The sequence below is a fragment of the Triturus cristatus genome, chromosome 4_1 (genome assembly GCF_964204655.1).
Source record: "Triturus cristatus chromosome 4_1, aTriCri1.1, whole genome shotgun sequence".
Lineage (NCBI taxonomy): Eukaryota > Metazoa > Chordata > Amphibia > Caudata > Salamandridae > Triturus > Triturus cristatus.
In genome coordinates this window covers 865,675,480-865,692,756 of record NC_140585.1, presented here as the reverse complement: position 1 = coordinate 865,692,756, position 17,277 = coordinate 865,675,480, and the positions used below count along the sequence as shown (strand labels likewise).

The window sequence follows — 17,277 nt, the reverse complement described above, 5'->3', positions numbered from 1 at the left end:
AGCACAAGAACTACTAAAGCGTCTCGCAAATAAGAACCAGACCAAACGTTGGATGCGCCATGTTGCAGGGATTCTGCACATAAACAGAACTATACACAGGAAACCAGGAACTCAGTGTGTAGTGGTGTACCAAAATACCCACCTCGGTACCCGACTATCCGACTAGCTACAGTGTCTCATTCGTTCTCCGTACTACAGTGAAGCTACCAATGATTAGACGTCCTAGAACATGTTACTCCCTCCACTCTCAGGCTACGAGGGAACAAGAACACTCTTTCGTTCATACTCTCGTACTTGTCCACATCATGAATAAATAGAGTCGAAGGATAGTTTAAAATGTTTATTTTAACTAACGTGCTCTATAATTCAATACACGTGCCAGTACTAGCAGCAAAATGCATAGGATCAAACAAATCAGCATAGTTATAATTCCATATAGAACAAAGGGGAAATCATATTATAATGATAGTGGAAACAGGACCTTAGCGCCTTGCGACCCTCCCCTTGCTAGAAGCTAGTTTATTATAATTATAGAAGACCTCCAGGCTTTGTCAGGGGACCCCATACCTGCGAGGTCAGATGCAGGAATTTACATCTCCGGACAAGCCCAGCTCTTTTATCCTGGAAAGCGTTTTCTCCAAGTGTGTTAACATGCATGCACAATAATATTAAAGCGGTACAAAAGGGGGTGGTGATGGACGGAGCATCAGAACCAATCAAACACTCACACCCAGTCAACGGATCTGGGTTTGATCCATCACCATTCTTTAGCCCACTCTGCCACCCCAGTTCAGACATGGCCATATGCAAATCAGTCTGACCCTGTGCCTCATGGGAACAGTCCAGCCCGAACTGTCAAGCCATGCCTTCCCTGGACTGGAAACAAGCTTCCTAGGACCGGTTTCTGGCATTTCAGCCGTCTTCAGCCAGGCTTGCTTGAATCCAGTGGCAAAGGGAGCAAGGGACTCACGTCTGAGCATACCCTGCCAACTAGTGGCGAACAAAGCGGTACAAAAGGGGGTGGTGATGGACGGAGCATCAGAACCAGTCAAACACTCACACCCAGTCAACAGATCTGGGTTTGATCCATCACCGTTCTTTAGCCCACTCTGCCACCCCAGTTCAGACATGGCCATATGCAAATCAGTCTGACCCTGTGCCTCATGGGAACAGTCCAGCCCGAACTGCCAGGCCATGCCTTCCCTGGACCGGAAACAAGCTTCCTAGGACCGGTTTCTGGCATTTCAGCCGTCTTCAGCCAGGCTTGCTTGAATCCAGTGGCAAAGGGAGCAAGGGACTCACGTCTGAGCATACCCTGCCAACTAGTGGCGAACAAAGCGGTACAAAAGGGGGTGGTGATGGACGGAGCCTCAGAACCAATCAAACACTCACACCCAGTCAACAGATCTGGGTTTGATCCATCACCGTTCTTTAGCCCACTCTAAACATGGCTTGGCAGTTCGGGCTGGACTGTTCCCATGAGGCACAGGGTTAGACTGATTTGCATATGGCCATGTCTGAACTGGGGTGGCAGAGTGGGCTAAAGAATGGTGATGAATTAAACCCAGATCAGCTGACTGGGGGTGAGTGCTTGCAATGTTCAACACTCCGTCCATCATTTCCTTTGGTGTTTGCTTTGTTTGCCATAAGTTGGCAGGGTATGCTCAGACGTGAGTCCCTTGCTCACTTTGCCACTGGATTCAAGCAAGCCTGGCTGAAGACGGCTGAAATGCCAGAAACCGGTCCTAGGAAGCTTGTTTCCGGTCCAGGGAAGACATGGCTTGGCAGTTGGGGCTAGACTGTTCCCATGAGGCACAGGGTCAGACTGATTTGCATATGGCCATGTCTGAACTGGGGTGGCAGAGTGGGCTAAAGAACGGTGATGGATTAAACCCAGATCAGTTGACTGGGGGTGAGTGCTTGCAATGTTCAACACTCCGTCCATCATTTCCTTTGGTGTTTGCAATAATATTAAAAGCACTAGATTTCCAGGATTGCAGCTGTGTTCTATGTTATGGCTAGGGACGTGAGACTGACCAAAGCAATTCAACAGAGCTCATTGTTTTTTGACGTTGAACACACTGTGCAGACAAGGGGCAGAGTGTTCAACCAAATACATGAAATACAGACAATTTTCATGTGAAAGCAAGCGAGCAAAGTGTTTACCAGAAATGGGCCATGTAGTAACGTGAGCAAAAGCGGCAAAATGGCATCCAACTTATGCTAACTTAGCAAAGTCTGTAGGTGTGTCATTATCCTCACTACAAAGGATGAAGTTCTGTCATCAGATTAAAATCTTTGTAAAACATCACAGGCTACTTTGACAACAGTAAGTCAGGTTTTTGCCGAAACCCCAGGACATACAACACCACTTCTTTGGGACAAAGTATTGCTACCAGAAGCCACTGTCCTACAGCTGACCATCCACGTTTGCTTGATTAGTTAGAGAAGGAAGCTGGAGTAACATTGCTAGAAGATGGATAACTTATTTTTCGTGACCAGACTCTCAAGGTCCACCATCCACAAGCATCTTTTCCTTGTCTTGTCAATATGTAAAATAGTCCATTGAGAAATTCCAGGACACATAAAGCACCTTTATGTTACTTACACCCTCCTCTATCACAATGTTTACACTTACAATACCATTTTTGCGAATATCAGAAAGCATACAGATTGATCTTTGACTAGTTTTCTGTTACCTTGGTGTTACCTCATCATCGCAAAGGCCTCATATTTAGCAGCGGTGTTGCCAATCATGAAGAATAAATAAGACAAATTAGAAGACAAAGAACAAAAGAAATTACTGGACTATCGCTATTTTAGATCAATGGAACTGATGTATGGAGTTGCTGTTGAGTCTGGTTATCAGACTAGAAGACGTGTACAGACGATATGCAACTAAGACAAGTATGCAAAGTTTTGAAGAGTTTGTCCAGGAATGCAAAAGAGACATTTAGATTTAGATGAGAAGGAGCTTGCTAACTCTCTACGAGCCATGACTGAAATGTTGACCAAGGAAAATAATCCTCAATTGAAGCCAATATTCTAGATTAACATTGGTGCCAAAACCTATGATGTTTGTTCACCTCTGAACTGTTCCTGGAAAAGCAAAACATCCACATGGTATTGGTCAGAAAAAAAATCCACACTCTTCTAGTATTATTCCAAATAAACCAGCGTCAATGGGTAGGCATTGTGCTTTGGCTCCTCAATTATAAAAGGACTCTAAATACAAGTCAGCATATTCCATTTTCAGAAAGTCCAAAACAGAGCACTAAACTCCAAAAAAGAAACTTTGGCTACCGCTTTTTGCCTATTCCAATAAAGAGACACACTGCATTCAACACTGTGACAATCAAAATAATGTGAAGGATCCACGTTATAGCCAAAGGACCCTAGCCAGACAAAATAAACTTATAAGCCTAAACATATACTACACATTCACAAACAGACCGCCCAAATTCAAAAACCTTAGGTCAAAGGGGCATTTTCTGTCTGATCTGGAAGTGAGTGAGAACAAAACTGTTTTGGTGTACTTTGGAATACTACAGTGCTTTTTTTTTTATAAAGAACTGTGATTTTAGCCATTGTTAATAACCTTCCAAAAGCCACTGGATCCACATGCCTATATATGAATGTGTAGAGCCATCAGCACCTACAAATAAAAAACTTAGGAGAGGCTTCTTTAATTTAAGAAAAAAGCAAACACACCTTATTGTCTCAGCTTGTAAATTGTATTCACCTTCCTCACTCAAACACTACCACAACTATGAGACAGCAATGATGCACAGTATGTTCATTTTTATAAAAGCTCAAAAATGGTCTTACAAGTGCATCAACAAAAACTATATCCTGAAAATGTACATATATACCCAGACAAATGTGTATAGGAATCAATACAAACCAAAGTGGAACATAAGGTGAATAAAAAGAAAAAGGTTAATAAGTGCTCATCTTGAGATCCAGAGTAAGGCTGACATATATAGACTGCTGTGTAAGAGTGTTTGCTCAACGCCAACCGAATTCATATAGTGAAAAAAAAATCTAACAGTTACTCTAGTGTGGAAAGTCACCGAACACTACTAGGCAGTGGGTGTGCATGATCTATGTCCCAAATGTTAGGACTTATGGAAACTGGTTTGAGAAAAACTACAAAAACGCTCAAAATTGTTTGTGTCCATTGGCAAAAATCACTGAGAGACTGTGCTGCCACAGTATAATCTTCTGCCCCACTACATAGCGTTGTGGCAAGAAAAATATTGCTTTCTCTGAGAACCAAGCGATTAGAAATGTACGCAAGCCAGAGTCTTATGATCACCAGCTACACTCTCAGCTGTTAAGTCAAGTCAGTTAGAAGGAAATGAAGTACATTTATAAGGCTATGGCAATGAGTCAACTTATACATACGACTATAATCTTTTCCACTCTCCTCGGACATACAAACCTAACCATAAGCCCCAAAAGAGGGTCTAACATGGTCTAGCACAAAATGCCAAACGGAAAACTACTTATCTTCATGAAGGAAATAATGTATATCCATTTAGGTAGTCTGGCAGAAGGGGGTATTTTCCACTTGCCTCTTTTTCTGTATCTCTAGATATGCAGGTCCATTGGTTATCAGGAACACTGTAAGCCCAAAAATCTGCCAGGTCTTGCGTGCCGTCCCAGCCACCAAATAGATAGACTGTTTCTGTGAAGCAACAAATACATTAGTAATGATTTTAGATTCTTTTATAGAGTGTCTAAGACACAAAAATAATGCTGCAACAACTTTAATTCTTTTTACATTATTTTTGCACAATATACTACTTTTCAAAGAACTGTATTTTATTTTGATGTTTTAAAACTTTTTTAAAGCGAATGATTGCATTGATGTGAATTAGAGGGCAATTTGGCAAGCATGTAAAGTATGCTTTACATTAGGTCTCTATAACTAGAGGGCATCAGGATACAGTGGTTATTAGTGCAAGCATTGGGTACAGATCATATTTTCGGCAACACAAAGGTTGGCCCAAAGTAACAGGCTGAAGACAGAGAGGGCTAATCAGAAAAGGTCAGGGGTAAGAGGATGGTCATTTGAGAAAGCTGAATGTTTTTCCTACCTGGTTATGGATCTAGCTTAAAGAAGACAATGCTGAGTAGATCATCAAGAAAAAGTGCCCCGGGGCATATAAAGAAAGCACTCTAAACAAGTAAAAAAAAAAAAACTGAAAAGACTGTCTTTCCAGCCTCACAATTATTTTTAAAAACACACTATTGTGTGACTTGGTAGAAGCTACCCCTAAAAAGGCTTCCGATGTAGCTACTTGAAAGCCCTTCGACTTCAAACAACCCGCAAGTAAGACCCATGCCTTATATCCATTCAGTTTGTACTCTGAGTATGTCCCAAATTCAAGTACTGTGGCTTTGACAGAAGCTACCACAGACAGATGGTCACATTGTTCATGAAAGCCATTAAGCCTTCTGTGAGACACTTATTAATGGACACAATATGCAAGATATGATCAGTGATTGGTTCCAGGTATAACTGATTCACCACAGGAGAAATAGGACAGACCTGTTGGGTCCTACTTAAAGATAGAAAAGTTATCAGATTGGTTCATTAATCATCATCATCATCGAAAGCTTTATTCGACTATTAAACAAACAATCATAAAAGCAGCACAGATACAGCACAGTCCATCACAAAGATAAAAACATGATTAAGAACTATAGACAGATAACGTTTTCCAGTTAAAAACTGCTAATTTTAGAAAGCTACCAACACTAAAACAGAGCTGGATATTAGGCAATGATCGTAAAAAACACAAGGCTGGCTTGCGTTTTCGAAATTCATACATATTTATAACTGGTTTTAAATTCTGTCCGGTAAACAGTCCTAACATTTGCAAAAGAAAACAAAGTGCTCCTGAGATTTCACCGCAGATTCATCAGAGGAACAAACTAAGACATAGCCAGTATCATACTGACCCAGGGGAAAACAGAATAAAGATATTATGGTTCCTAATCGAAATCTAGCAAAAAATGTTCTCGCCAAAGGGCTCAAAACCCAGCACAAGTACTGCCCGAGATTTGGCATTGCTTGAATAATTGCGTACTCTCGCAGGCTGGGTTTCCTTAGCTGTTCCTAAAAGGTGCAAAGCCAACACAGGGCAATGCCTGGTGATAAAGGAGGGGAAAAGATGTTATCTAGTTGAATCATTTGAGAACAATTAGTTAAATGGGATTAAACGATTTAGGTACATTTTCTTAAAAGCCCATTCAATTATTGAATTTGTGAATATGGATATCCCGATCAACAGCAGCAAAAGCTGCAAAAAGACCAAAGAAATCAATAAGGATGAGTATCCACTCTCTAGAATGCAGAGGACTTCAATAATTTAAAGGCTGTGGTTTTGTCACAACAGCCAATTCTAAAACCAGACTGCAAAATCTCAAGAAGATCATTTACAACGGATCAAATGGATATCCATAGAGGTTTTCAAATTTTACAGGCAGAGGGTAGACCAATGACTGGGCAAAATGTAATGATAGATTTTTTTTTAAGAGAGTGAAACTTGCCCACATTTTAGGCATTCAGAAAACACTCAGAGAGAAAGGTTGGACAAATGAGGCACAAGACAAGAACGCCAATAAACACCTACATGGTTGAAGTGTTTGAGCACAGAAGTAATGTAGAGAAATTCAGTTTGAGATATTGGTTTACAAAAGAGACCAGTTTTGTGATTTTCTGGTGTTATCAGGACAGGGGAGCTAGAGAGACATCAAAGGGAGGGTTTGATAGAACTGACTTTGGTAACAAAGAAGTGAAAAAAATCTTCATATTTCTATTACGATTCAAAGATAATTTCTTTGTACAATCTTCTATTGGCACAAAGGTGTTTTAAAATGGCATGGGAAGGGATCTACCAACAAGAGCATTTAATCATTCAGAGCAGTTGTTTTCGATCATTAAATTCTTTAATGTACCAATGGACAGCTTTGTAATACCAGTTTTAGTGGGTTCTATGGCAACTGACTCGAGGTCAACCACGAGGTACGGAAATGTAGGGAAAGAAGTAATTAGAAGCCATAATACAAAAAGAAATAGGATTTCTGTAAATCATTGCTATTCTACCCCCAATTTTACCTTTCCTGACAAAAAGCAAAATGGAGTGATTTTAACTCTAACAGGTTGGAATACTAACCAGAACCAAGATTGCATCATAATCATAATCATGGGAAATAGGTCCATGTCAATGATCACACTGCCACATCTCAATAAAGTTTTGAACTATTTTGTAGAATACAATGTGGAGAAGGTATTGGCTTCTTATGGTGTTGGATGTAAAGGAATCACATTCTCTAGGAGAACTGGTACATTTTTGATATTGGATTCGGTCTGATATCAAAGGAATCCTAGTGGATATTGAGATACTTGCATATATACACCCTTGCACAAATTAATTCTTGTTTGGCTTCCATTTAGTTTGTAATATTGAGAGTTTATGAACTTGAACCAGAACATTTTCCTTAATTTCTTATAGCAGAATAATACTAATGTATTGAGAGCAAGCTTTGAAAATTCATAACTTATTATTTGGAAAATCATGTTGCACAAGGCGACTGCGTTGTACAAAATAAGATCAGATAATACCAGCAATCATCAACATAGTATTGCACAGCGCATGCCGTGAAGGAACAGGCTTTGGCACTCCCTCGGTGCTGAAGTTCTAAGGCTCACATATGAGCCTTCGAACTGCACCACCGCGGGACCGCCAAAGCACTGCCGACCAGACCACAAGGAAACTTGTAATCTGGTAGGTGGTGTGTGGACAGCTTTGGAGGTGTGGGAGTGGGGTGCTGGCGTGGCAGCCCGCTCTTACATCGTCAAAGTCATAATCAGGCCCTATATCTGATGTCTCGTCAACAGCAATTAGGAGATGGCTTGCACTTCCCAAAAAGGTTTTCCAAAAGTGCCTCAACAAGATTTTGTAGTTGCTTTAGATGATCTATACGCCTCTGTTTCCAATGGATGAAGGCAAATATCTCTTGGAGCTCTTCTGCATGATCAGATTGCTTCAGCAATTTACCATTTGATAGAGAACTTAGGTCAAACATGTCTCAATGAATAGCCTGAAAATGAGCCACTGCCTCTAAGCATTAAGTAGGGGACAAGTGTGATGTATCGGTACGATGCCAGAAACATGCTTTAGAATTAGAAATATAGCAGCAAACTAGAAAAATTGTAGTTCCTGCTCCCCAATACCATCTCAATTATTTTTTAATTTAGATATAAAAAAAAATAAAGTTGGCCCACAGTATGTATCCAGTTAAGTAGCTTCTGATGGATATTTTGGGGTAGAGTTCCCCAGTTCATATATTTTTCACACCGACTGTTATGAGGGAATTAATAAAAAAGACAATGCTAACATGTATGTAAAACTAAATGCGCTAAGGTTTGTAAAAAAAAAAAAAAACGTTAAGCATCTAATGCTACAGTTACTGCATATAGATATTTATTAATTCATAAAGACTCAACATTGGCTTGGCTTCAAAACATTCATGACAATGTGAAAGGTAAATAACAAGCATACAAAACACTGAAAATCATTACATAGGGATTCATCAGCGGATTTCGACATAAACCACACGTCCGCTCACCGGCCAGGAAGAGGAATTAGAACAGAGGTTAGCCCTATTTTGCATTGATACCACTACCAGAGTTCATTAACTCTAATTAGCCTTCCTGAGGGACTCAGAGTTCCCAGTGTTCCTATCGCCGAACCTTGCTCTGTGCACACAAATTCTCACAGCTCACAAAACCCACAGTGCCACAATGGCGGCATTGATAGCAGCACGGTATAAAGGGCCCTGGCACACACTGCATATCCTCTTGGAACCCAGCCAAGATGTCAATGCTTGGCTGCCTGCCTGCCATGGGCTGTGTGGCTCTGCTTGAATCCTTGTAGCAAACTCAATAATTTAGACTATGGTACAAAATGCTATAAATACAAACATGCATAAATATGGAAAGGCTATCAGGAAACTAGCATTTCTTTCCATGGCTGGCAGGGCGTATATGACACAAAGTGTTGCAGCAAGAGCAACAGTTTGATCTTTTCAGCCCGCACCTTCAGGATACGCATGCTGACACTTCATTGCCCGAGGTCAGATAAAACTCACGCTTACTGAAATTGCAAAAATACTTCATTTTCAGAGGCAGTGATCAACGCTACAGTCTCAGCTAGAGCCTGTTATTGGACACCAGTGTGTTTCAGTATATTACTATATATATATATATATATGTATTTGTTTCTCATTGGAAAAATTAATTTTCATGTTGCTAATAACTTTGACATTTGACAAATCTCCACAAAATTTTCCCTAAAAGTGCTACTTTTGGACTGGTTTGCACATGGAAAGTTTTGCGGTGATCCGTCAAGCGTGGGCCATTCATTTTTCTATAGCAACTTTTAGACATAGCTACAGCCCTAACAGCTTAACAGATTTACACCATATTTGGCATATAGCTAGATTATGGACCAGAAAGAATGCTTTTTGAAATTTGGTGTATATCCGTTCAGTAATTTTTGAAGAATTAATGCTTATAAACTTTGTATATTTAGGAATGCGGAGGATTCGCGGAGTGACAGATCTCCGGCTGCGATCTGATTAGCTACCACCACCTCAACCAGGATGTGATAACAGCTATTTTAGGACTCAGAACTGGGTCTCCAGTCCTTAAAAAATAAAAAAAATAAAAAAAGACATAAGGGGGCAGAGTACAGATACCCTGACCCCCTAGGCCTGGTGGGGGGGTCCCAGTGGGATGCTGCCTTTTTAATTTTTTTCCGCATATTTGCAGAGGATCTGCGAATCTGTGGCAAAATAAAAAAATAATTAAAAAGTGTGGTCTCACACTTCTTTTCTAAACCCCCACAAGGCCAGAGGGGGTGATGTTTTTATTTGTTTGTGGAGGGGCATGTGTGCCCCGCCTCCCCCCCAGGCCATTTTTGGCTCTTGGGACCCCCGGAGGCTTGACATATTTTTTAGGAGGAGGGGACACGCGGCCCCCCTTCCCAGGCCGTTTTTGGCCCATGGACCACATCCACGGGCCCAATGTACATTTTAGGGGACGGAGGACCATAGCCCCCCCTTCCTGGGCCGCTTTGGGTCCCGGGTACACCATCTACGGGCCAGATGTACCTTTTAAGGGGAGGAGAGGGGCGCGTAGACCCTCTCCATCTTCCTGAGCCTCTAAGGGCCACAGGGACTATGTCCCAAGAAGCCCACCACATAGTGATTTGAAACCTGTGTTTGCTACCGCTTGCTGGGAGCATTTTTTAATCTCACGCAAAGCAGTGGGGAAAAAACACAAAGTTTGCTACTAACCGGCGAGAGCTTTAAAAATGCTCCCGCCGGCTGGGAGCAGACTTGACATCTCTTTCCCTACCCTTTAGTTCAAGTAAACAGCTTTGGGGGAGGGGGTCCCCAGGGCCTGATAAGGCTCAGGATGAGGGCCACATGGACCCCTCCTTTTTTTCACCTAAATAGGTACCTGGTGGATGGGGACCCCAGGATCTTATGAGGCTCAGGGAGGAGGGAATGATATGCCCAGATGGGGGCTCCATGCTCACTATGCCATTGGATTCAAGCTATCCTGGCTGATGAGGGATGAAAGCCCGAAACTGGTCCTAGGATGCTTGTTTCCAGTCCAGGGAGGGCCTGGCAGTTCGGGCTGGACTGTTCCCATTGGTGCAGAGTCAAGACTGATTTGCATATGGCCGGGTCCAAACTGGAATGGTGAGCAAAAAAAACGATGGAGTTAGGCCCAGATCTCTGTACTGGGGTGAATGTATGACATTGTTCTGCATTCTGTCCATCAATTGTTCTTTTTGCAGGGAGGAGGGTGCCACACAGCTCCCCTTTAAAATATATATGGCCCTAATGAGGCTCAGGGAGGGGACCATTTGTCCCTTTTCACCTTTAAAACATATATATAGTCCTGTGGGGTAGAGTCCCCTGGGCCAAATAAGGCTTGGGGAGGAGAGCCACGCCCCCCTTCAAAAAACAAAAGGTTCTGGAGGATGCAGTCCCCAGGCCAACCCCCACCACGAAGAGCCAAAGGCTGCGCTCATTGTGGGGTTGGCTGCATGCGGGTGGGTGCACGACAAAGCCCTGTGGGGTTGGCTCCCTGTGTACATGGGGGGGTGGATGAGGAGATGGATTTACGTACGGTAATTAAATATTACTTTACTTTAACAAACCCTAGAAATTCACTGAAAAAGAAGGTTAAAGTAATGTTCTAGTTTGGTGAAACAATCAGTAACAACGTAACATTTTAAACTCTAAATACCATTGATATTCACCAGTTATAGTTATCTCAAGTAACTAAGACTCAGGCCCTCCCCTAACACTGATAATTATCCCGCATATTAGATCACTCATGACATCTTTGACATCATTGATATTACTGCAACATTTGCAGCTGAATTATTAATGAGAAAACTGTACATGGCAAGGGTGCAAGTTATAGTTACCTTAGGGCATGAGTACCAGTTACTTGAGATATCTATAACTGGTGAATTTCTTTGGTTTTTAGAGTTTAAAACGTTACGCGATTACTGAACATTACACATAACTTTAACGTTACTTTAACCTTTGTTTTTTTCAGTGAAATATAAATATATATATAAAACACAGCAGTGCGTGTATTTGAAATTAGCTAAATAAAATGAGGCTGAGGACACAGTTTGGTTAGTAGCAGGATTCGGTTCAGGATTAAAGTGAGGATAAAGTTTGAAACAAAGGACAGACTAACGGTAACAGTCAAGGTTGGCTACAACAAGATAGGATAAGGGTTAAGGTTTGGGTTCTAAATACAGTGTGAGTTGTGGACTAGAATAGGATTAGGAACTGAGCTATGATCATTGGGCAGGAGCTGGGCTTAAGGGTAGGTTTGCAGTTTATTCTCAAAACATTCTGGAAAAACATACAATATAAATATTTTAGGATAAAGAGGAGAGGTGGGAGTATCACCGAAACTCAGTACTGTTTTTCAAAAGGAAGGGTTTCAACCAAATAGCATTTGCTGAAATGCCCATTTGAATTAAATGTATAGTGAAATATAATTGTCTTTGCAATGGGTTACAAAGAAAGAATTTCCCTGAAATGTAATTATTCTCAAACATTCGGATATGAAGTTACGTAGATCCTATCCACTAAGATGATAAGAAATAGTGACCATAAACACAAGAATATTTACAGTATTGGGGACTCATGATTATCAATCCTGCTTCATGTCTGCATAGAGTAACGAAGGGTTATGCATTGAACTGTGCTAGGACCCCACTTGCTGACACTACTTTACATTAGCTCTGATACACCAGATTAATTTTAATGATTGGTGATTGCCATACCATCCTACATTTGTGACTAGCACATTTGTGTTCTAATATCTATGATTACTGATAGATCGTCACTTTTCCTCTCATACCAGTAAGAGCATTCGAACTCTATGTAAGACTGGTTTAATTTCTGAAATATCAGCTATTAATGGGAAAAGAACAGGTGGGATGTTGGCAGGGCTTGATCATCCAGCCACCAGGCCGCACACTTGAACTATGTAGGAATCTTGGAACTGCAAAACTAGGTGATGAATTCGAAAATTGACTCTAGTCTATGAAAAGATGCACTGTGGTTTCTGTATTCTTTCCTTTTGCCTTGAAAGATTGTGTTTTAATAGAGGATAACTTATTGCTTCTGCTGCCTGATACTACACCTGGAGTCTCTCTGGAGCTGTCACAGTAAAATATGCCATTGTAAGCCTCCATGCGTACACATCATTTAAGTTCATCTATAGGTTTTGCTTTTGAACCACAGCTGTACCTCAGTACAGAGTTGCTCACCACTTCCTTTACATTCTAGCCATAGAACTCCAGAACTGTCTCAGAGCAAACTATCCCGCTATTCCGGTCCCAGACACATTTCCTGTGCCAACATGGCAAATTTGGTTGTGATTCTAGTTAATAAAATGAAATGAAATTAAATTAAATTATATGAAAAATGAAATGAAAAATACGTTTACTAAGTGCATGGCTACCATGGGGCATCCCAGCGCTGAAGCAGCCAGCAGCAGAGAACCAGCCAACTAGGGAAATAGCCAGCTTTTTAGCATCCTACGAAAGGCAAGGTGATTAAGTTCCTTGTGCATTTGGAGAGGGAGAGTATTCCAAAACCTAGGGGCGCTGTAGGAGAACAGGCGACCCCCGCTTCTTGCCTTCCGAATCCTAGGAATAGCTGCAAGGTGAAGATCGTCTGAGCAAAGGGGTCTGTTAGCAAGGTAGGGCCGGACAATTGAGCGATTAATACGAGGGCCCTTTCCTGTTAAAGATTTGTGTACTAGACACATGGCCTTGAAGTAGATCCTCTCACTGATGGGCAGTCAGTGGAGCAGTTTCAAGGCAGGTTTTGCCGGCTGGTGTTTCGGAGTATCCAGAAGGATTCTGGCCGCCCAGTTTTGTACTGTCTGGAGTTTTGCAAGTGTGGTGCATGGGGCCTCAAGATAAAGGGCATTCCCATAGTCCAGCCGTGATAAAATGAGTGGCTGAATCCTCTACTCTGTTCTTAAGATTCAGCGTTTGAGTTTGTGTAATTCTTAGCGGGCCACTAAAGCAACCACTCAATTCAGTTCCTGCTGCTATCTGAAGTAACACTCCATCTGTATGTAAGAATTGGAAACTATGTTGTACTTAGACAAGCATCACAGATGACATCACATACATTACATAGCTATTCTTCTAAGTGAATGATCTGATTGGTATCTTTAAAATACTGTACCACTGAAGGATCTGAGTGCTATTTTGTCCTGCCTTTTCGTGTGTTGGTAAACGTCTCTTTACAGAATACTGCAACTCAGACTATGTCCCATTTAAAGCACTTTACTAGTCCTTGCTTACAATCTTCCGACAATCCTGTCATGTTCCATCCACCTGCTCTTTTCCCTGCACATCTTACAACACTAAAACTGTTGGGAGTATTTTTCCATAACATATATATTTGTGGATGATTGTCACTTCTGTTTGTTTTTGTCCATAGAGACAGGGAGACAGACTAATTATTCTTTACAGAGATAGTGAAGAGGCAGTTCCAGGTTAGTTTTCCTTTGTGATCCTGGAAGATTCCTGGCAGACGGCTATCAATTTAAAGAGAACAAGAAGACAACGGAGAGTGAAAGACGTCCACTGTGGCTGTATTTAGAGAATAGTAAGACACAATGGGTTGAGAGAGGTTTTCAAGACATCAACTGGGGTAGATTAATTTTCCCTCCTCCTCTAAGTTTACTAGCCAAATTGTTAACATCCCATCCGCGAAACACAGCAACGCATGGCAATACATACCAATTTCAAGTAAGGCCACAACAAACACTTGATTCCTTGTCCAAATTCCACATTTTCGTAAGATTCACAAATCCAATTCAGGTAGCAGAAGAGGTTGCCGTCCACCCTCTGCCAGCAGCAGAGCAGCCAATGCTCCTAAGGTTCCTTAAGGATCCTTCACAGCATCCATGTTCGACATGGTTATGGCAATTCTGTTTGGTTTTAAGGTTAATTGTTTTGAAGCTTGTTAGGTTCTTGTTATCAATTACTTATTCCCTGTAGTGTTTTGGTCAGGGGGTACCAGGCCATTTTGTAATGAGGATGGGTAGCTCAGGTCATGAGAAAAAAGATGTAGAAGTCCAAATAAGTGCATACGTAAGCATCTGTAATATGCACCGGTCATTCACTGTTTTCCTCATATTGGAAGTGAAGTCCAGTGGTTGATGATGCAGATTCCAGTGCACAGACCGAACTGGGCACAGATTTTGAGGTTTGTTTCCTTAAAATAAGATGCCTTGTTTCAGAGAAGTGAACATGTATGTAAATGGTATTTCTTTAGCTATAGGATGCTTGTTTTCAGTCCAGGGAGGACCTGGCTTGGCAGTTCAGGCTGGATTGTTCCCATGGGAGCAGGGTCAAGACTGAATTGCAACCTGGAATTACATGGTGAGCAAAAATAACTATGGATTTAGGCCCGGATCTCTCTACTGGGCGTAAGTGTTTGACAATGTTCACCATTCCTTCCATCATCTTTTTGTGTTGCTATATTTACCCTATGCGGGAAGGATATGCTAAGATGTGGGTTCAATGCTCACTATGCCATTGGATTCAAGCTAGCCTGGCTGATGCTGGGTAATACCCCGAAACCGGTCCCAGGATGCATGTTTCCGGTCAAGGGAGGAGCTGGCCTGACAGTTTGGGCTGGACTGTTCCCATAGGGAGACGGGTCAAGGCTGATTTGCATATAGCTGGGTCCAAGCTGGAATGGCATGGTAAGCAAATATTTGAGTGTTTAACAATGTTCAGCATTCCGTCCATCATCTTTTTGTGTTGCCATATTTCTATCGAGCAAACATAGCCAACATGCTACATGGCCCACATCCATCATCCTTTTGCTCTTCTGCAGATCTGTAGTAGAATTCAACTAGATTAATGCATAGAGTGTTTGAATGAATAGCGCTGCCTTTTGGCGCTGTGATAGTTGTGGGTCATCATATGATCGCCTTTATAAGTTAAACTTATGGTCCTGAAAGCGGGTAGGAACTGATGAGTCGCCGTGGTCAAATACATAGAAGTCATACATCTGATCCATTTATGTTGTAATTGTTCATGTGAGAAATCAAATTAAAAGTGAAAATTCACATTTCGGAAATCAAAAGTTGTAAATGTTGCTATGTGTGCATTTAAGCATCATTTAGGTGTGCAAACACCTTTGCAAATTTGGCACATAAGAAAAATCCTCCCGAGATCGCCGAGGAGGAGAGATGCCAATGAAGGCATGAATGCTTACTTTAAGGTAGAGACAATCAAAAGGACAACTTGCCCAGAAGAAGGATGGACTTTCAAACAAGGACAAGCAACCACATTCTGTTAAGAGAAAACTTTTTCAGATGTATGATAGTCGTCATATTAAGACATGGGGCTCTACATACTTAAGAGACAACAATGTATAGCATACATACATACATACATATGGCCTCCACAGTAAATTATTAGAGTAAACGCTAAGTTACTTACTTTTAGTAACTCTCTTTCTGAGGAATACTCTAACTAACCGCAGATTCCTCATCTTAGAATAATTCCTGGGCGCCAGATTGGATCTGGAAAACGTTCTCTAGCAATGTTCCTGCAAGCAAACCAACTTCAGATCACTCTCCACCCAGTTTGTTGCAATAGCACATGGCGTTGGTGTTGTCTGTGAGAAACTGCAATCACCTCCCTTTTATGGATAGTAGGAATGTGTTCAAGGCCAAACAAATGTTTCTTAACTCCAGCAAGTTGATATGGAGTCAGCCTTCCATCAGAGCCCCCAGATCTCCACCTCCACCAAATGATCTCCCAAACCAAGCAGTAGCAATGTTTTCACCACTGCCAGCTCTGGATGGGAAAGGGAGAGAGGTCTGACTCTGGTCCAATTGCTATTGAGCAGTCACCACTACAGATCATGTGCAGTTTCCTTTGAAATGTGAATGGTATCCAAAAAGTTTCCTTGGTGCTGGGTCCACTGGAACTTCAGAATCAATTGCAGAACGCACATGTGCGACCAGTTGTAGTCGACAAGGATGATGTAGGAGGCTGAAGAAGCCTCAGAGCGGCTTTCAAAGATATACAGGACTAACGCTGAAATATTGGGAGCATAGCCTGAATGTCCTGGACTCACTGCTATGGAGGGAAGGCCCTTAACTGTACTCGCTCCAGGACCGCTCCAATGAAAGGAAGCTTCTGCGAAGGAGTCAGGGTGGACATCAGCTTGTCAATGATGTACCCCAACGATGACAAGAGGTTTACTGTCATCTGATGGTGCTCTATGACCGACAAAGGATAGCCCATCTTCAACAGACAGTTGTCAAGGTAGGGTAAAACGTATAGTTTCTTACCTGTCGGCGAAGTTTTGTAGCTTGAAGACTTTCTGGATTCACTATTCTGAGCATTATTCCACCATCTAGTGGTTGGGTCCGAAATTATTGTATTTCTTCTCTCTTTTTTTTTTTCCACGTGGCCCAGGTGGGCGTCGACATCTCACCATCTTACCATCCCTCTGGAAGCTCCCACCTTTGGTCGCCATCTTCTGATTCTTTTTTCTTTTTTTCTTTTTTCTCTTCTTCTCTTTTATTAGTCTTTTTCCTGTTTTAATAGTCTTCCTCTTGTCTCATCTTTCTGGCGGAGGAGGATGGGATCGCTAGTGATTCCAGAAAGT

The 17,277-nt window shown here is 41.7% G+C and overlaps 1 protein-coding gene across 2 annotated transcripts in view; it reads right to left on the bottom strand.

Moving 5' to 3' along the window:
- Positions 1-17,277, bottom strand: part of MKLN1 (muskelin 1) — a 653,324-nt gene that overhangs the window by 266,663 nt on the left and 369,384 nt on the right. For both annotated transcript variants that reach the window (XM_085653584.1, XM_085653585.1), the window contains exon 9: positions 4,578-4,690. In XM_085653584.1, coding sequence (XP_085509710.1) covers positions 4,578-4,690 — 113 coding nt within the window. The remainder of the gene's footprint in view (positions 1-4,577; positions 4,691-17,277) is intronic.